General features: G+C 37.5%; 1 protein-coding gene across 1 annotated transcript in view; it reads right to left on the bottom strand.

Annotated features, from left to right (window-relative positions):
* LOC134540820 (protein nervous wreck) overlaps nucleotides 1-21,687 on the bottom strand; it is a 303,303-nt gene that overhangs the window by 203,623 nt on the left and 77,993 nt on the right. The window contains exon 3 of the mRNA XM_063383775.1: nucleotides 7,551-7,596. Within this exon, the coding sequence (XP_063239845.1) occupies nucleotides 7,551-7,596 (46 nt within the window). The remainder of the gene's footprint in view (nucleotides 1-7,550; nucleotides 7,597-21,687) is intronic.

Raw genomic sequence — 21,687 nt, 5'->3', positions numbered from 1 at the left:
ATGTTATATCAAGATGGCAGGAAATTTGGGACTCTTCAACAACAGGAAGATATACATACAATATTATACCTGACATAAATGTAAGACTTAAATGTCGGTGGATCACCCCGGATTATTATGTGTCGCAATTTCTCAGTGGCCATGGAAATTTTAAATCAAAACTCTACTCACTTGGTTTAGTACAGTCACCTCTTTGCTAGATTTGCGAAGTAGAAGACACAGTATTGCATGTTTTACATCATTGCAAGAAGACAGAAGATATCAGAGAAAAATATATTCAAGAACTTTTGGCACTAGGATATGATTATCAAGATCTGCGAAGTCTTATCCAAAACAAGAACTCTTTTGAAATATGGAGAAATTTAGTAACAGAAATGGGGAAACGATTGGAAGAATTTGAACGATGGTATACATCTGTGGATACAAACAGCGATGAAGAATAATTGTTAGATAGTTTAGAAGAAATTCTGTTCAGTTGATTTATGTGAATAACTTTATGGAGATAAACTCTTAATATAGGTGAAGAAAACTTAGTACTGGTTACATAAGGTTTGAAGAAAGAAGAAAAACTTGTTCACTATTATGATCTGACATAAATAAAATGAAGTCTAAAACCCCTTAAATTTAGGTGAAGAAAATAATTATTATAATATTATTGGTGATGGTATATATTTAGAAGGTTCTGAAGAAAGAAGAAAATTTTTGTTTAATATTATTAACTTTTACTTTAACATTTATTTCTTTGGGTAGAAGAAATTATTTTTACTTGAAAATATATAATATGAATATAACAACAATATATATATATGGGGACAAGGCAATATAACCTCTTACTAACCCCGAAAAACCAAATAATTGAAAATAATTTAAATGAAGATTACATGATTTGAAGATAAAAATATTATTATTGTTAATTGATTAATCTCCTATTATACCCTAAAAAGGGATTACACATAGGAATGAAGCAATTGAAAATATGCCTTTATTATTTATTGGAGAAATCTGTGTCGGCAGTGGCGCTGGCTAAGGAACATTGGTTCCTACGGGGAAGGATTGCTGACCTGCGACGTGTCTGAGCTGTAGCCGGCTCTAGTAACCGAGTGATGCTCTCGCCAGGACTCCATAACGGGCGTGTGAAGCGAATATATAGCCTCTCCCGCTTACGGCAACCCATAGCCTTCTCGTGGCGCCAGCGTTGATATAACAGATTTGGGCAATGCCGGGGGTGCTCACTACTCTGCCTTCCTCGGTGTGTCGGAACGAGTATTCTGGTAGGCTAGTAGGATGGGGACGGGTGGCTACGCCTATGGACCATCCAAACACCTATCGGGGGGTTTTGGACGCCCAAACCCTTGGTGGTGTCTCAAGGCATCGGGCTCACAGTGAAGAACCCAGGATGCGAGGGGCGGATGTGTGGCTCGGGGCCGCCTCCGGCCGGGCCAACCCTTGCCTTATTTGGCTGTAACCCATTTGGCGAGGGAGAGTCTGAGGTAACTGAGCATATCCCTGGCCCTATCGGAGGCGACTCGGCGCAATCGGCTGTCCGGGACAGCTCTCTACCTGAATATGAAGGGTTTCATGCTACTGATCCTTTACTAGAAGAAAGGTATTCCCTGCTGAGGTTTCCTCAGACGGCCCTGGATCGGTGTTGGAGATGAACTCGTGGTGGCAGTGGTAGCTCCTATGCTTGGAGCACACTCAGAGGAGTCCCCGCTCCGATGATGAGTGGAAGTGGTGAGCTACATAATGCTCGGGTACTAGCCTGCACAGCTAGCAGAGGTGGATGGCCTCGGCTGGACCACGAGTAACTGGGTGACCGAGGGGTCCCAGGGATGTGATCGGTGTGGTTCCGTGTCGGTACCACTGGTCCCTCAGTGGGAGCTTGCACTCAGGGTAACCTGGGGTTATACGGCGGGTTGAGGGCTGGTTCGATGGTGCCGATGTTGGGATGGATCTCCTCAACCTCTCGTCATAGCTGTTCGGCTGTCAATAACCATACCGCGTTTGAAAACAGCGTATCCGTTTCTCGGCTCTCTGAGCCCATGCCTTTGATTAGAATTTATTCAAATTTTGGACATGTACTCCTTCTCGGGTTTGCCCTCACGGGAATAGTTATCGGGGGAGCGGAGACCGCGGGAGACTTGTGTCGGCAGTGGCAGTTCTCTGAATGCCGCATGAACACCTGCCTCGTCTGGGAAGCAGGCTCATTACACTGGACTGCCAACGACCCCTTATGTTGCGAAACAAATAACTCCTGGTGAAAGTACTGAAAACTGATTTAATATAATGCCTCCGGAGTTTAAGTTGGCCAACGAACTCAATTTCTGAACTTATTCTTACTAATCCATACCAATCTAAGCTATGTTTAAAATGAACTTTAAATATTTTTGTTAGTTACGTCACAAAACAACGTCATTTTGGAAGTTTAAAAATTTGGAAAGGTACAACTTGCGACGGTAATGACAGCTGTTGGACTATACATATATATACACTAAGGCATTTAGTATTAGTATTTAATATTTCCCTACGTAATTATGCTATATTTGAATTTATTTGGATATATATAGCATGCTTTAAGGTAGTCATTAAATTTATTTCCCTTATAAAGGATGCAGGACAGACGCTAGTCTTGTATATTTTAGCTGATAGTCCTATACATACTCTCTGCAACCTTTGATCGTAACCGAACCAGGGGCATTTAATAATTTGCATGTTTGGAAACATATGTGCTGTTTAGCTAATTATTTTTGTGGTTCAGCTTCAAGGGAAGTTTAAATATATAAAATGTTTCTGGCCGTTTTATACGACTACTCATAAAACACCCATTAATATTTACAAGATCTCTTTTTCTTTTTAAATCAACATATTTGAGAGAAAATTTTTGAATACAAATTTAATGTTCATTCGAACTAAATCACTACGCATGAACATGTTTCAAAAATTTCACAGATATGTACGTAGTAAACTAGACCTTGAAAACTACAAGAATACTAACAGTATCGTCAATGCACTAGTCCGGCCATATTTCGAAGGAAAAAAAACCTTACATTAATTCCAGTAACGTCACGCCCACGACGCGATATAAACGGAACTTTTTTTTGTAATTGGAAACTTGTCGCATTGACGTCACGGATGTGTCGAGAGTGAATGGTCCGAAAAATATTTTATACGTCGCGTCCATTGCGTCGAGCCATTGTGATTCATGGCCAATGTTGCTTTTTTTAGTTGAGAGGATTTGTTCCCAACAGCCGAGTCGAGAGAACGTTCCGGTTGTCGAGAATGCGGCAAGGACTTAAAGTGGTGACTCACACGCCGTGTTGATTTTTTTCTTCATTTTCTCGTCATTACTATTAATTAAATGCTCTTTATATAAATTAATACTATACCTCTCTTGCATTTGTTGTTCTGTCACAAAAGTTTAAAAAGATATTTTACTAAATATAACTGGTGTAAAATGTCGCTCAAGTATAACATTTCGCACGATTTATTACACCCATTTTATAAAACTTAGAAAATATCTGTGGCAGAACAACAAATGCAAAGACGTAGGGCCTATAGTGATAAATTTAAAGAAATAACGAAATTAATAGAAATTAATTTTTAGAAAAACTCAAAATGGCATGTGAAACCCCACTTAAGAGGCCCGCCTAGCCAAGGGTGTATCTGTGTTAGTGAAGTGGGATAAAAAGTCCAACTCTCGCTGATGCTTCTAGCGCTGCATCTGGCTGTGGACTGGCGCGCAGTCTTCTCGTCGTGCATAGGACAACTATGAAGTTTGAGCGGTGACCGTAACATCATAAATGGCAGAGAAATGAAGATTAAGGTATAATTCAAATCCCTCAAGTGCTTTCAAGAATCTGTAATGGTTGTTTTAAGCCTAAGGTTAACTGAAAACACGCATTTTAGCCAATTTAACTCTTATAATAATACAGTTTAAAAACTTAATCCGGAAACCAGGCTACTTATCGGCGTTCAGAGAATTCTTGAATGCTTCGTAAACTGACCCTACTCTGATATCTTGAGTAGTTTTGAAATCGCGTGGTTTTTCCTGAAGCTTTGCACACCGTGTGTATGCCCGGGTAGGCAGGGGCTTTAACGTTCGCGTCGGGCGTACCTGTTTCCGGGGGAAGGTCGTGGTGTTGGGAACTGCACCGTCATCATCACTTTCCCGTCGACCCACGTGTACGTGTACCACCTCCCTCCTACTCCCACCCCCACTTCCCCCAATTCCCCAGTGACCCTTCACACGGCCGGCTAAATCTGGCCGCTCGTCCACCTGATCAATCTCCCCGACTCCACGCCCACCCCCCTCCCCTCCACCTTTCCCTAGACTGCTACAGTTGCCCCCTTCCCCTTCTGCGATGCCGCAGCCCTGGTTTCCTTAGCAACGCGTCGACATCTGCAGGTTGAAGACTCTTGGGAACGCACGTCGTGAAGATAAGAGATATTGTTTTAATTGAGGACACCGTTGGAGCTATACGAGATCTGGGGTCCAGTTCTCAATATTACAAGTTTGTAACTAAAGGTGGACTTGCGACGATACGTCGCGTCCGTCCTCACTCGTTCGTCTGTCAACAGGCCGAGCGATTCACAAAGACACGCGCGCAAGTTTGATGCTGCTAACAGACTAGATCTTTTAAACGTATATTAGACTGAAGATCATGAAAGTTTAGCACTTAAGAAATCTTTAAACTCGGCTCTATCAAAATATTTTCAGATGTGAAAAATGTGTTCTAATTAAGTTAAAATCATTTAATGGAAACAACCAAACATATAAGCATACTTAAACACCTTTTAATATAGTAAAGGTTGCCGGCAATAGGTATCTTGCTGATATTTTGTAGGTTATTTAACCATCCGTCGAAAGTTAAAGCATGTGTGACCGTGTATGGTCACGAGACGATAATTTAAGATTCTACACCCAAAACATTTAAGGACATGAAGAAGCTTACCTTTCATATTAGCGGGTAGGAATAAACAAACATCTTGTGACGTCACGACTCATAGATTGCTACGGCTGTGTGCGGCAAAAAACAGTGCACTTTCAAACAAAAACCATAGAAAAAGTGGAGACTTCGTTCCTACACAACATCGAATTCAGTGTTACCAACTGCGGATTTAGCAAGAAGAATAATCCCGGAAATTGGTTATTTATCTATTATGTGAACTGGTATGAAGAGCCTTCTAGAACATTCCAAAATCATCTTTATTAAACCAGAGAATTTGAGGGGCAATAGGAGGGAAGGGGGGAGATAAATGGGTATATAAGCCCGGGGTTTTGACCAGTTAGGCATGGAGCAGCAGGACCATCACCATCAACATCATGAGGCATTAGAGAGAGAGAGATTGACAGCGGAAAAGGTGTTTTGGAGGGCTAAGTATGAGTAGTGTTGTAATTATTTGTTATGAAATGGCCAGTAGAGTTTGACTTTTTTATGATGATGATAACTTTCATATTTTTGTGTAGTATCTGTTGGACTTGTGTTTTGTGTGAATATGATGCACCTGTTTAAACTTAAAGTGTTGTTTAGATGCTCATAATGTGGATTGGCACTTGTTCCTTTTTCTGCACCTCCTGTGCATTTTTTCTAGTTTGGCGGCCATATTGCTTTCAATAAATTGATTTTAGCTCTCCAAAGACCTTGCCCTATTAGTTGATTAATAGTTTGTTTATATTGGTAAAGATATTAAGCATTCTAATGTACCTTATAAATGTTGGCTTTTCTAGCCTAGAGCTTGAACCAAAGAAAGCATTAAATTTAAAGATATAGTATTTATTGTGTGTAAAGTATAATAATTGTTATGAGATATGTCTAGCCATCACAAGATATAACTATTTTTGTATTAGAAGTTATTTATGAGATTTATCTAGTCATAACAGATATAACTATTTTTGTACAGGAAGTTATTTATGATATGTTAAAGATTAACATTGGAAATAATTTTGTGTGTTTGGTCAATGTTCTGCCACCTTACATTTTTCAGCATAGGTTTTTGTCCCTTTGATTTTGTTTTTTTTATATTTTAATATGCAGGTTAGGCCCCATCTGGGCAAGTGTTTACCTTGTGAAAGGTAACAAGAGTTTATGCTTGCAGTGGGTGTTGGGACTCTGATGGGGCCCGGCCTCACATAGTAAGGTTTTGATGAAAGGACGAATGGAATTTTCCTGGCCATCTGATTGGCTGCAGGTCACGAGATTGACGGGCGGACGGATGAGATGGATCATTGTGAGTCCATCTAAACAAGTCAAATTTAAAAAAAAAATTGTTTACTTTTTAACTACCAAAAAAACCGTGGGGTCATAACAATTGTAGCTTAAAAACTTAGATTTCTACCTTCCTAAAAATTTATGTAAATTCATTATAAGTTTACTAATAATCCTCCTAGAAATATACCGTGGTATATATTTCTCCTTATTGAGGTAAAATTTAAAAAAAAAAAAGTATAATCTGGGTAGGCTGTGTATTGGAGTACACCCGCCAGGAGGTTATTCTATGAATTTCCATCGCGCTAAACGGAACATCGTTCACAACCACTGGCTGAACTGACTCCATATCAACATCAGAATCATCAGAGAGGATATTCACGTCCATTACCAAACAATTTTCTGCATACTTATTGTTGAATGTGCCAATATGCCTGCCAAACTAAATGACTCTAGCTGTACATCAATTAAGTAAAAAAAAATTATTTATTCATCTATGAGCACATCAATACAAAAAAAACCGTGCAGGCGTTTAGGGGTGAAGATATTTCGAGGAGATGTTCAGGGGCAATATCCACAACAGAAGGCGAAAATCCCTTCGGGGAAGTTTGAAGACGAAATTGGAGGTTAAGTCCCAAATGAGGGGCGAAGAGCCAAGTTTTTGGAAGTTTGGGAACGATGTCCCAGACCCAGACGCGTGGGTGCTATTTCTAGGGAATGTTTGGGGGCAAAGCACCTGCGTAAAATTTTAAGGCTAGGCCGCCAATGGGAGGAGGGTTATGAGAGACACGGAGAATTAGACTGGTGTAATAAAGACCGAAGGCTTTCACGGCCATTGTATGAAGTTGCTTGGCTTCTGGGTTTTACCTGCGTCCAAGGTGAATCATCACCAACGTTTCGGTCGACATTGCAGTAGCCATCATCAGGTTAGACGTTAGAGTTACCTACTGTAGGTGACCTACTGTAGGTAGGCCTAACTCTACCCTTATGATGGCGACTGCAATGTCAACCAAAACCTAGGTGATGTATTCGCCTTGACGCAGGTACAACCCAGAAACCAAGCTACTTAAAGACTGTTTTTTTTAACGATTATAACTGAAGTAACATAGATTGATGTGCTCTTTCAATGCTTGTATAAAATAAATTAAGTTTTAGTGCTCGCATCTCAAATAGATCATTATATTAAGTCGAAGTTACAGTCAAGTTTGTATATAGCAATAACAGATGGAAGAAATCGTTTGTGCTCAGAAAATAATCCGTCAATATTCCACTCGAAATTGAAGTGAAACCGAAGTTACACATCTTTAAAGTTTTATTGATTAAAAACAGCAAACATCCACTTACCTCTGAATACGATTTCTCAATGGCTGACCTCTTCAGAGTGAAGTTCCTGAAACCAAAACGAATCAAGATTTAATCAGTATCAATCTCAAACTAACTTCAAAATGCATTTTGTTGCCACTCATTTTTTGACCTGGAAAGTTTTTTAAATCTTCCAGAAAATAAATTTATTTTAGAATATATTAGAGTATATTAATAGAAGTCTCAAACATTAACATTTTTAATGACATAAAGTAGCTTTTTAATAACTATTAAATTTCCGGTACGGTGTATTTTTTTCCTTTGAAACCTGATTTACATATAAAAAGCGCTACTGAAAATAAAAAGTTGTTACAGTTTAGAAAAAGATAATTTTTGTTCTGTTTGTACTTATTTACTTTCTTAGAATTCTGCTTTCAACCATCATAATCAAATAACAAATATATAACTGTGTATTTAAATAATCCAAAGGAAAGTTTTCCCGTTGCGGAGTTGCACATATAACGCAGCGCTGTGCTTCCGTTACCAAAACCATTCATAATTTTGACCCTCAATGCCGGGAACATACTCTCCGGTAAGGCCTGGTTCATTAACTACACGAGGAACGCAAGAACGCAACTAACGCAAGAAAATCACGGTTGTTTATAAAGCACAAATGTCTCAACAGTCACCAACGCTACAACTTCTATTTTTTCCCCGGGACTTACTTTCGTTCAAGTTTATCATGAAAACATGGAAATAATCAATAATTTGATTTTAAAATAGTAGTTGCTGTTCAAAACGTTTACTGTCAAAAACGTTTAACAAGTGACTACGCGATACATTTAAAAAAAATAAATATAAATTAAGCAAGACTGTAAGTACTCGCCAGTGATGTGTAAACATCTACCCTCGGTAACAAGCAAATTTAGGTGATCTCATTCTCATTTTGTCATATTGCAAATAAAATTATAAAACGAAACAAACACAAGAAATTTAAAGAAGAATTATTTTTAATAATGCCAAGCGTGATAAACATAATGATCAATGAAATATTCACTTTTCAAGTACATACCAACGTTTCTACGCACTTACTTTCTGCGCAGTCGCTAGAATTCGCTGCCTGAATCGCAAACGTTGTTTGCCACCATCACCCTCAGATGGCAGCACGAAACAAACAAAATTTTTAATCATTTATAAACGGCTCTGATAAAAGTAAAAAAAAAAACCTTGAAAAAAAAAAATACACCCCGGCTTTGGACCGGATTTTCGACATGGAATTAGATTCAAATACTGTCCATCTCAATAAAATTCACAAAACAGGTAATACTATAAAGTTCTGCACACGGTATAAGTGATACTTGTATGGCATTTCTTAAATATGAACCTGAAATATTTTAAAACACACATTATCATTATAATATTAAGAATGTGTTAGTATATTTGTTTTTGCTTAAACGACTGAAATAAGTCTGTAAATAATTACCACAACAGTAGCATATTTTGGTATGTCCAAGGAAAAGGCTTTAAGGCTGTGGAGCCGATGAGCCGAACCGCCATATTGGATTGTGACGTCACGGCGACCCTTTTAAAAGACCGTGACCTTGATCCTTGACCTTGACCCCGGCGGCCATATTGGATCCGCCATATTTTATCCGCCATCTTTAAATCGAGTGCCCCACTCACTCATGATGAAATTTTCGTCACGGCCGTAATATTGACTTTTTTTCTGTTCCGCTGGAGGCCGCCATCTTGGATACCGTCGACTTTGTTTCTGCGGTTTGTTCCTAGAGAGTGCCAGCGTCGCTTTGTCTCATCACATAAGGTCGATTTTCCATTACCTACCAGAGCTATTATGGTCCTTACCGACATATTAAACTTATCAAATCTGGAAGCACTGTGATTCGAACCATCGCAGCTCTTACCTCTAGGTTGAAAAACATACGCCTTTAACCGCATGGCCATCGAGACATTTACCAGACTGAGAATTAAATAAGGTATATATAAAAATAACATGCATATTCGAACTTGTAATTTTTTTAAATTTTAAGTAATAATAGCATCACCTATTCGAGACAGAACCGCCATCTTGTACTAAGACTGGATAAAATGGCATATCTCATTAGGTAAACAATCCTTCATGCAGAGATCGGTTTCTCAGAAATAACCAGAAGAACTTGGAGAAACCACTGGAATATGGAATAATCAGGAGCACACGAAGAAAAACATAAAAATATTGACAAGAATAATCGGGAGCACACGGAGAAAACCATCATAATTTTAACAAGAATAAACGGGAGCACACGGAGAAAACCATCATAATAGTGACAAGAATAATCGGGAGCACACGGAGAAAACCATCACACGTTTTACATAATAACAGAAACTCACAGAAAAATTTATAATAAATATTTAAAAAATGGAAAAAATTACAAAAAATTCTGCCTGCTTGTTAACTTCTCATTTGTAGAACAAGGATAGAGTTCTAGTACATGATACGTTGGTCTAATTGAATATAATTAGCGGTCGATGAAGAGGGTCGTGAGGTACGGAAATGACTGGTATATACGTCTGACATTGTTTATGACCCGGTCTCGTGGTCCGAAGACCATTGGTCTATATGTATGACTATGTACATGAACGTTTTAGAGGTTATTCTAAGTATCGAAAAACTAGACTTACATGTTAGGCTTATCGGCAACGTATTTAATTCGTCGGATAGGTACATTGTCTTGAGTTGTTTTTCGTAGAGTGAATGATGAATAAACTCCGCGAAAGGTAATGGAAAACAGAATATAAAATTTATTTAATATTTGGTTACACTTGACACTGTTCAAGAATCAAACCAAGGACAGGAATCCATCGATTCAATATGTAAATTAATGAGCGAATTTAGTCGGTGGATTTTGGAATGTTTTCCCAAATTTCTTGGTCAATAAATACAAATTTTCAAGATGGCGGTCATAATGGCTTACTGAAGGCTGGTAGTAGAGGATTTTAAGCCTCTTTTAGGATTTTGAACATGAAATATTGAAGTTAATATTTTTAAACATAAAATTAATTTTTTTTGTATCGACCAGGGATCGAACCAAGAACAGGAACCGATCGAATCAATAATTATATTAATTTCAAAATTATTTAATGAATTTTGGAATTTTTTCCGAATTTCTAACTAAATAATTACAAATTACCAAGATGGCGCCCAAATGATAAGATGGCGGGTGTCACAGTAATAATAAATGATTACTGCACTCTAGCAGGTAAAACTTAAAGAAGTATGATGGTAATGCACTCTATCAGACAAGTACACACACAAGATGGAGTCCTTCAGCAGATGAAAACAAAATGGTGGCAATGTCCTCTAGCAGGTAATATATGCTAACTATCGTTCCTGGTAGCGAGTACTGAACACAAAATGTCGGATCTAAAATGGATGTCAAGGTCACAGTCAAATTTCAAGGTCAAGGTCAAAATTCAAGGTCAAGGTCAAAATTCAAGGTCAAGGTCAAAGTCCAGTGAAACAGTCAAGGCAAAGGTATGGTGAACAAAAAATTATACTAACATGGCGTCAGCATACTCTAGCAGACTAAAACAAGATGGTGGCCTCCAGCAGTCGTAGATAAGATGGCGGACATGACGTCACACTAGCCGACGATATATACCTTGGTATTGGTGGTGCGATGTCAGTCTGTAGGTGGCTTCCATGGAGGAAGGATCTGTTGTTTTTTTTATTTTTGCTCTTACAGGTTTCGAACCAAGGACGGGAATCGAACTAATCAATCAGTATATTAAGGTATTTGTTTAATGAATTTTGAACTTTTTTTCATTAAAATCGGATAATAAATAAAGATTTTCAAGATGGCGGCCGTAACAATATTGGAACAGTTATGTCTTAATACAAGATGGCGGTTCTGTCTCGAATAGGTGATGCTATTATTACTTAAAATTTAAAAAAAATTAAAAGTTTGAACATGCATGTTATTTTTATATATACCTTATTTAATTCTCAGTCTGGTAAATGTCTCGATGGCCGTGCGGTTAAAGGCGTATGTTTTCCAACCTAGAGGTCAGAGCTGCGATGATTCGAATCACAATGCTTCCAATGTATTTTGCATAAAAAATTTAATTTATTATGTCGATAAGGACCATAATAGCTCTGGTAGGTAATGGTACATCGACCTTATGTGATGCGACAGAGCGACGCTGGCGCTCTCTAGGAACAAACAGCAGAAACAAAGTCAACGGTATCCAAGATGACGGCCTCCAGCGGAACAGAAAAAAACGATATGGCGGCCGTGACGAAAATTTCATCATGAGTGATTGGGGCACTCGATTTAAAGATGGTATATCCAATATGGCGGATCCAATATAGCCGCCGGGGTCAAGGTCAAGGGTCAAGGTCAAGGTTCAATGTTACTGTCATTAAAGATGGCTGCAGTGACGTCACAATCCAATATGGTGGTTCGGCTCATCGGCTCCACAGCCTTAAAGCCTGTCCCCGGACATACCAAAACATACTACTCTCATCCTTAGTGAGCTGATTTAACATTGAAGGGTACTTGTTGCAGATCAGCAAATAACCTCCAACCCACGCATGGATAAACTATAAAAAAGTACCCTCACAAAATATGTACCTTCAAGCAAATGACAAAGTCCTAAGCTGGATTAGGAATGGCTACTAGAGGTGTGCTATTGTAGGTATAAGCAGAGTTAAATTTTATCTTTACGTCATCTTTAATTACTATCCTTTCAACTGCAAATAGGTACATTATAAACAGGTACAAATAGTTTCTTTCACAAAATACATAGTTGAATAATTCTGATATAATACTGATAATACTGTATAATACTGATCCCTGTAACTGTAACATTCATAACTTGCACAAATTTATAAGCATAACATTAAACTATTATATTTTACATTATCAAGTCCCGCAATCGGACTCTCGCAAAACAAAGCTAGCCAGCTGTGAATGTCAAAAAGAGAAAGAGTCAAATAGATACAGGACATTATGCCACAAACGGCCTAATTTGTTAACGTAGACCAGACTAATATAGAACTGGCACAGCATGATACAGTTACTACCAATAAAAAAGGGAGAAAAGAATTGAAAAATTATTTAACCACAAAACCGTACGTACCACGAGACTACTCGACATGGTTACCCTACTGCAGAATGCCAAACGTAATTTCCAAGTGGCAAGCCGAAACAAATAATTTAGAAGAAATTGCATTAAGCTACATAACGATCACCTGACGTTAATAACAGGGCCACAACCTGTTGGTGCCCAAGCATAAAAACCCAATTATTATTATTTTATGTTATTTAAATGTAAAAAAAAAAATTCTTTGAGGTTAACACGCGCGCACTACTAAGCCCCTTGACATGTTGCAAGGAGAAAAGGTATTATAATAATTTTAATGCCAATTTTCTTAGGTATTTTAAACCTTCAGATTTATTTTACTGCGACTATTTTAGTTTACTAAATAGTAGTTTCAGTATCATAAACTTTCATTTGGCACACCAATACGTTTGTATGTACCCTAATGTTTACGAAAGTGACTATATACGGATTTATGTTGCTACACGTGGACCCAACAATTTTGTGTCACACGTCCTTTCATCGTATTCCGTACCTTTTTCAAGAAATTACTCCTACCAAACGCCGTATACCAAGATAAAAAAACATAACGTCTGAGACTTTACAAGTTTTAGAAACACTTCAATTCTGGTATGCAAGGCGAATTATTGTTTTGCGTAATTTATATACGGGTATTTTGAAAAGCGGTAATTTAACTTTCGGCGTTTCTTACGTTTTTTTTGTGTTGTTTGTGTAGTTATTAAACCCGGCCAAAGTGGTAATAATTGTTTTCTATTTATAATCCCTCCCCACGTAATCCAGGCAAATTTCACAGCTGAAAGGCCGGCGTATAGAAAGTTTCTCGGGCCCGTATTGATCAATGACTCGGCAATAAACACAAGCCTTTTGTGTTCGCGCTCGTGCCTCCGGGAAGCGACACGGGGTTTAATTGAATCATACGTCATCCGCGCAGTGGGTGCAGTCTCTCTCAACCTGTCCTCGCGAGGCGAACACCTCGATCGAACTCGTTTATAGTCGGCGCGAGAATCGTCCCTGCGCGCTGGGAAAACGCGCCTGAAACTGGAGATCTTTTTTAATGTGTCAATTCCTTCGGTTTCCAAGCAATCACGAACCCACAGAAAAAAAAAATACTAGTCATGTGCTAGATGGGAAAGTATTTGATCCCTATTTTTGATAATATACCGAACACTCTGATACAACTGACTTTTATTTATAAACAGAAGCCTAAACACCAATTTCCATAATTATTTTTAAAATTCCAAAATTCCATACCCTATTTAAACCCCATAAGGGGATGAATTTTCAATAATCCTTTCTTAGTGTATGTCCACAAAAGAATGTCCCAGTTATATATTTTAGAAGTATCAACTGTAAGCGTTGTAGAGATTTCGTTCAAAGTCATAATTAAAGAGTAACTCAAACTATTAAAAATAACCCCATGCACTATAACTGATTTTTTTTTGTTTTCTCGCTTGCAGCGCCACCTACGCAAAATGGCGACTCCTTAGGCTAAAGCATTTTGTGTTCTGCAGTTTGCTAAGAGTGATTCGTAAAATTCAGTTCAACGTGCATTCCGTTTAAAGTCTATACCGGTTACAGATGCTGCATGCTTTAAAGCCAGATGACTGTTGGACTGGTCGTAATGGTCGAGACGACAGAGATCTTTTTCGCTGGCCTCCACGTTCACCTGACATAACGCCATGAGATTTTTTTTTCCTTTGGGGATTTATAAAAGATCGTGTCTACGTTCCGCCGCTACCTTATGATTTTCCAGAGTTGAGACACAGAATTGAAGAGGATATTGCTTCCATTACTCGGGACTTGATAACCAAAGTGTGGGAAGAATGGGACTTTAGGTTGGATATGTGCCGTATAACTAAAAGTACACATTATGATAATTTGTAACATTTTTACGAAAAAAACTAGGTAAGTTTACCTTCAATTTGATGTATGATTTGTTGTAAATAGTCTAAATTAAACTGTAATAATATACCATTGAAATTGGAACATTCTTTAATGGACATTCTTATCAAGGAACGCCTATGCAAAATTTCATACTCCTAGTCCCACCGTTTTAAGATGTGCGTTGTCTGTCAGTCAGTGTTAGAGTTGTATTAAGAAGATATTTTTCGATTACACGTCATTTGTATTGAAATATTTTGCCCTTGAACTGAATGTAAAAAAAAAATTCACCCAAGAGGCGGCTCCAGGTGAGGTACGCCGGCTGCCTCACCTGGAGGGCCCCGTGACGGCCTTTTCATTTTTATTTTACTTATTCTGTCTACTTTTATGTCAAAACACTATGGAGATTAATGGTAAACCTATCGATTTCAATTTAGTTATAATGGTTTCACGTTAGAAAAACTTTCAAAATTCATTATAACTTATATCTATAATTACGTAATTTCACCGAAATTTGATCTTTAGAATTCATAAAAACCTACCCAAGTGCAATTTAACAGTAGAAGGATATAGAACATTTTTAACATTAATTAGAAAATCGTCGAAAATTAAGTTTTAGGTTGGCTTAAAAGATTGTGTTTTAAAGCTCCCATTCCCCCTTTATATCTGGGGGTTATTTCATATCTCTCTCCCCCACCCCCCGGCCAAAAACCGGTAAGGTTCCCGAGGCCCGCCACTGATGCACCCTATCTACGATGTAAATGTTAAGGTTGGATTTCGCGTCACTTAGAAAAGCTTAAGGTTACAGAACCTCCAACAATATGTTTGATAGTTGGTGAGCACAGAGCATCTTGATGCAGTTTATCCTCAAATGTAAGGACAAGTTACTTTAGGATTTACTACTTTGGGACGAACGATGCTCCATTATTTCTTCACGTGGCACCCACAAGGAAAAAAAAAATAAACCATACAAATCCACGAATTTTACGCAGGAATATTTTTGACGAGATGTTTTCGAATAGCAATATAAATTTGGTGAGTCTCTGCCAATTTACAACCGGAGTGTCCTCACCAGTTTTCTCATGTGCCCACTCCATGGACTAATGCCTCCGTGTATTTGACTTTCTCCGGAACGCCATACGTCTTCCAAATCGGGTCGGTTTCCTTCTCAAATAAGTTTCCTGTTCAATGGCAGTCTTCCTTCCGAAATATATTCCATTACGGCTACATGTCAGAATATTCCCGTAGGCCACACGTCTCACTCTCGCCTGGCTAACACGAAGGGAAAAAGAAATCGTGGGGTGGGTCGTGGAAGTTGGGGGAGGAGGCGAGATCACCTAAGACATGAAATCAGACGTCCCAACAATCCGCGTTCGTGCATTCTAGGTTTTTTTTTAGGTTAGGTGTGTCGCATAAACATAATTCTCGCACAAATTAGTTATTTAGTTTTTTTCCCAATGGATAGGTTTTTGCACGTCTAGATGATTAAAACTTGTATTGAATGTTTGTTATTTTAGGTTAGTTATTTATGTATACAAAATATGTAAAATCATTGTTAAGGAACTTATATTTAAATTCCCAAATTAAATCTTTATTTGTTGTTATTATTATTATTTAGGTTTTCGCACGTCCAGGTGTTCATAACTAATACTAAAAGGTTACGTTTGATGAGAGACATTTAAAATACTCTGAAATCGTAAAAAAGTATTATTATTGCAAAATGGTGTTTCTTTCTTAACCCAACTAAAACTAAGAGTATTTTTGTAAGAGAGGTCTGGGTTAGGAAGGGACCTAGGTGCGTCTCAGGCAGAAGCCTATACCTACGCCTAGTCATGCTGGGATTACCAACGCATTGTGTGCTTTATGTTGGGCGATTGGTCAGCCACGGCAGCTATTGGCGCCATGACTAACTCCCCTATCTTAAAAACCAGCTTAATCTGCATTATGTTTTTGTTCCGACGACGAAGCGAGTGGCGAACTTCGGAAACGTCCGGAACTGTTCAGGCGCCTGATTCAATTTCAATGAATGTTAGGATTTCCCGTACGGAGCGATTATTCTGTCTTCTTTTCAAGGCGGCGCCCGAACCGAATCGTTTCTTCTTGTCCGTCCTCTCTTCTTCTCCACTATCAGGCGAGCAGCGAGTGGCTCGTTCTGGTACGTCCGCCGGGCAAAGACAGCCCGAATGACATATATTTACCCGGACAGGAAATTTAAATGTAAATGTTAAGGTTGGATTACGCGTCACGCAGGAAAGCTTAAGGTGACAGAATATCCAATAATATGGTTGGGAGTTGGTGGGCACAGAGCAATTTAAACGTTCTATGGCTTTCAAAATTTCGACTATAGAAAGGGACAGGAACCGAGAGAAGCCATACAGGTTTCAAGAATTTTCATGACATAACCACTTTTTATGGTTTAAGATTTTAAATTGACCTTCTGTGATGCTATGGATTACAGAAAAATAATGTTTTTAAACAATGACTGCAAATTTTGGAATACAAATTACAATGCTCTTTAACTTCACTTCACAACACGGAAACAGTATCTGTATTTGTTTAGTCTTTCAGTTTTATCGATTAAATCTCCAATTTTTTTTTTTCAGTATTAGATTATTGGAAAAATAATGGTATTTACTACAGATTGTAGGAGTGAAATTTTCTTCGTCTTTACATCTTTAAACACCTCGGGCCTGGAATACGCCAAAAACATTCTAAACTTTTTTCTCCCAAACTGTCAGTGAAGGAACCAATCAAATTTAAACGGAGTGCCGAGGTCACGCTTACAATAAGCATCAAACATTGTTACAAATTTTGAATGTTCGTCGTACTAGTCAATAAATTCCTAAATAATTCAAAACACGTAAAACTGTAGACAGATCTTTAAAATATAACATAGAAATAATAGGATAGCAATTTTAAAATATAAAATATTATGATATTTAAAGGTAAATAGAGCAAAGCCACAGAGAAGGTATACTTGTAGATGGTGTTTTTTTTTCTTAAAGATTTCGTTTTTTATCATTGCACAAGACCGTTAAATATTGTTTTTGATGTGTAACATCTTAGCTATCGGTATGCGGCATTTGGTGGGAGTAATTTCGTGAACGGAACGGAAATCGCATGAACGGAAATCGCATGGAACGGAAATGTTTTACCACGGTGCTACTATCTGTGGAGGATGGCGCGAACCAAAGTTCACAATGCCAAAGGTATACTTTAGAGTATAGACTGTTAAATGAATTTTAACAAGTTGAAAATCAGGCCCAAAGTCGGGGTTTAGTAATTTTTCAAGTATTTTTTTGCTTTTATCGGAACCGTTTGATTATATAGTTTAAAATTTAGCTCTCCAAATCGACATGACTGCTCCGGCAGCGAATTCTAGCGGCGGGTGCGGAAACTCGTGTGATTTGCGTCCAGAAATATAGTTGAAAATACGCTCGGCATTATTTTAAATAATTCTACGTTAAATTTCAGGTCCGAGGCCAGGGTGTCGTATTATGAGAACACGTGAATTTTCTCCTTACCAATGTTAGATATTACACACCACTAGCGACTAATGAAAGACTCGCTCATATATATATATATATATATATATATATATATATATATATATATTTGAACATATATGCCACTTTCAGTGAAATAACGTCTATATATGAGGATAAAAAGATTAGAGTTCTAGTATTTTATTGTGTGGTAAACAAAAGTACTGCGAAGGAATAGTTTAGTTATTTGGGTGAATACATGGTGGTCTAGTAAACAATGTATCTAACTAGCTGCCCCGAGCATTGACTAACCCTTCCCGTGTATTAATTTAAGTGCAAAAAATATATTTTAAACTGAGATTTTTCATATAAATAACATCGTTACATGACACACAAAAATGTACAGTACAATTTACGCATAGATTTGAGTGTTGTTTATACCAAATTCATTCATATTTTGTGTGACAATTCAGCTGTGTTCTTTAAGTTTTTTTTTTTTGTATTTTGTTTTGTGTATTTATTTTTATTTATTTATTTCCAAAATTCGTTCAACAGATTCTTAAAAGAATATAGAACATGTCAATAAAGTCAACAAAAATGAACAATACAAACAATCAAATTAATTAAATCATAATATCACATCAAATTAGTACTAATTAAAAACAAAAATATTAAATACATCAATATACAAACAAATCATCATAAGTTATTCTAAACATTATTATAATATTCATTTAATGTATAAAATTAATTTTCTAATAAATAGTTTTTGAGTAGAACTTTAAATAGTCTTGGGTTGCAATGGGAGATTGCTTTTAGTTTATGAGGGAGTGTTAAATGTGCAATAAACACCCATGATGATTTATGAGTGAAATACTGAATTGGCATCCCAAGTTTTGTGCAAGCCAACACTAACACTCAGTTCGTTTAGGCAGAGATCACACATAAGAGATTTACTGATCCCATACAACAGAGCAGGGGCCTAGATCCTGGGGAGGTCAGCGGGGCTCGGGCTTCCCTGGAACTAAGAAGCCACTCACTAAGGGCGGCCTGCCTGCACTTGCTTAAGCGTGACTGCGAAACAGGTTTGATGTCAAATCCATGTCTTATGGAAATATGGAAAAAAATTCTGTATATTTTAAAGTTTTCTACTTATAACAGCAATGTAGGCCAAAATATAGACAGTATACAACATGCAAACATCGTATCAAGAGATGACGTGTCAGTTAACCCCGCGCGCAGAATTCTCTTTCCCCCCCCCCCCCCCCGATTCTACGGATTTGCGCCCCTGCCATAGAGTATGTAGCAAGTTTGACCACAGTTATAATTATGTACAAAAATAAATTCAAAACTAAAAGACAATGGTTTCACAGAAAAAAAATCGTAACTGCCAGTCAATATTAATTTCCAGCATTCCATTAACTTTCATAGGATGCTTTAAATAAGCCAAATTTTGAAAATTAAATGACAGAGAATTGTTAGTGGAAAAAAACTGTAAAAACCAAGAAGGCGTTTTTCGCTTCATTTATCTTTCCTGAACACACACACAAGTATATATTTAATTTATGGAGGAAAACATACGACTAGGATTCTGTTGCATTTATTAATTGACCTTTTAACGGGTTGGATAAAGTAAGCATTAAATTTGTATGAAACTTGCAACGCGATAGGGTATTTCTGCGCTCGACAGTCTCAAATGCATTTTTCACATAACTAACAATTCCTGTACTTAGATACCAATGGCGACCGATAACAACATTCATACAGAACCATTTGTTAGTACAGACCTTCGAGATTCGTGCTATTATTTGGAATGCGTATCGTTATATACTTGACGAAAATACACTAGAGACTTACACCGGACAGCTATGTATAAATTGTTTAATTAGATTTTTTTAAATCTGGTGTCAAACACGAATAAAATCTTTTTGAGAAATTTGGAGCACGGGAGTGTTGTTTTCCCCCATATATCTGGGTAATTATTAAAAAAACTGTGATACATTTATTGTACTGGGCATATCGTGTATCGTCCATCGGACTGCCGTGACAACAACTGCAGGACATGGAGCTGTCCGGTGCGCGGGTCGGTAAGAGTCTCCAGTGTATCTGCTTGAACTGCGGTCTTATCGGACACGCCACGACGCACAGAAGAGTCTGTACGCACTCGTCCCCGGTGGTGACGTCACGAGGGCTGTGTGTGTATGCAGTTCAACAATACTTTATACATTTTACGTACTACTTCGCCATTTTGGAAAGCATTTTGTACGTTTTATTTGAATGAACTTTTGAGACATTAAAAAACTCATAACAAAATGATCTCTTTACAGTGCATATATTAATGAAAAAAAATAATATTTTGACAGGTTTTTAAAGGTTTGAACAAATACATGCACAATTATGGACAGTAGTATAATTATAATAGCCGGAGCTGGGACAGGGTCCAGGGGGAGGTGCCTGAGGTGCCGACCGCCATATTGGATTGTGACGTCACGACGGCCATCTTGAATGGTCGTGACCTTGACCTTTTACCTTTACCTTGCATTTTACCTTCAAAATTAGCCAAAATAGGACAAAATTTGCCCAAAATTCCTCAAAATTCGCCAAAATTTCCATTTTTTTTTTGGAAAAAAATCCCTCCAAAAATTCTCAAAAAATTCTACAAATCAAAAATTAGGATTTCGAAAATCCTCATAATACTTTTTTCTTTAGAAAGAACACAAAATCCATGTCTACAGCCTCCGATAAGCCTCTGACGTCATGTAGGATTATGACCGCCATCTTGGATTACGACGTCACAGTTGCAATTTCCGTTACGGCCACCATCTTAAAAATCTTTATTTATTATCCGATTTTATAGAAAAAAATTTAAAATTTATAAAAAAATTCAATTAATAAAATGATATTAAAAAAATTTAAAAAACATACATTTACGACACGGAGATCGGAGTCCTCGGTTCGAACCCGGTAAGGGCAAAAAAATTAAATGTGGTTTGGATTAACAGATTTTTCTGGGATTCAATTTTTTTATTGTAAAAAAATAAAAGAGTGTTTACCTGGCTAAAACAATTTATACAGACCCAAAATTATACTCGTCCGAACTTCTCTAGTACATCACAAGCGCAAGAGAATTGCATGGTGTCGGAAGTACAAAACTGTGTACTGAAATTTACACACTGAGAGTTGAAACTAGGTTAGAATTAACACAAACATTTGCATATAGTTAATGAGCACTTATACAACACAAAGCATACACATAAACCTGGGACTCCTACAGATGTTCGCCCAGGCAAGAAACCAATAACATAAAGTTAAAACAATTCAACCACTTGTAATCCAACCGGAAGGTGAAATGTGGAAACCCTAGTGGAAATATTTGTGTATACGTGTATTCGTGTAGTTCATCCTGAACACAAGAACTTAACGCAAATTCTACAGGTCCCCAATTTATTTGTTCTGTGTATTTTACAGTACGAATTATGCTGAATATTTTTTAAAATCTATTTTTTAAGGTATTCCGTACCTTTTGGGATTAACTTAACGATCGCACCCGAATATTAAGATTTCTTTGAACGAGCGAGTGAATAAAGCACTTTATTACACAGAACAAAATTGTTTTGCACTTTTACAAAATATTTCTTTGGAAACCAGTTGCCAAGAAATAGTTTGTAATACTACAAGAAAAATATTGTAAA

Source organism: Bacillus rossius, chromosome 1 (assembly GCF_032445375.1).
Source record: "Bacillus rossius redtenbacheri isolate Brsri chromosome 1, Brsri_v3, whole genome shotgun sequence".
Classification (NCBI taxonomy): Eukaryota; Metazoa; Arthropoda; class Insecta; order Phasmatodea; family Bacillidae; genus Bacillus; species Bacillus rossius.
The sequence above is the reverse complement of the archived record's forward strand: the minus strand, read 5'-3'. Positions and strand labels throughout refer to the sequence as shown.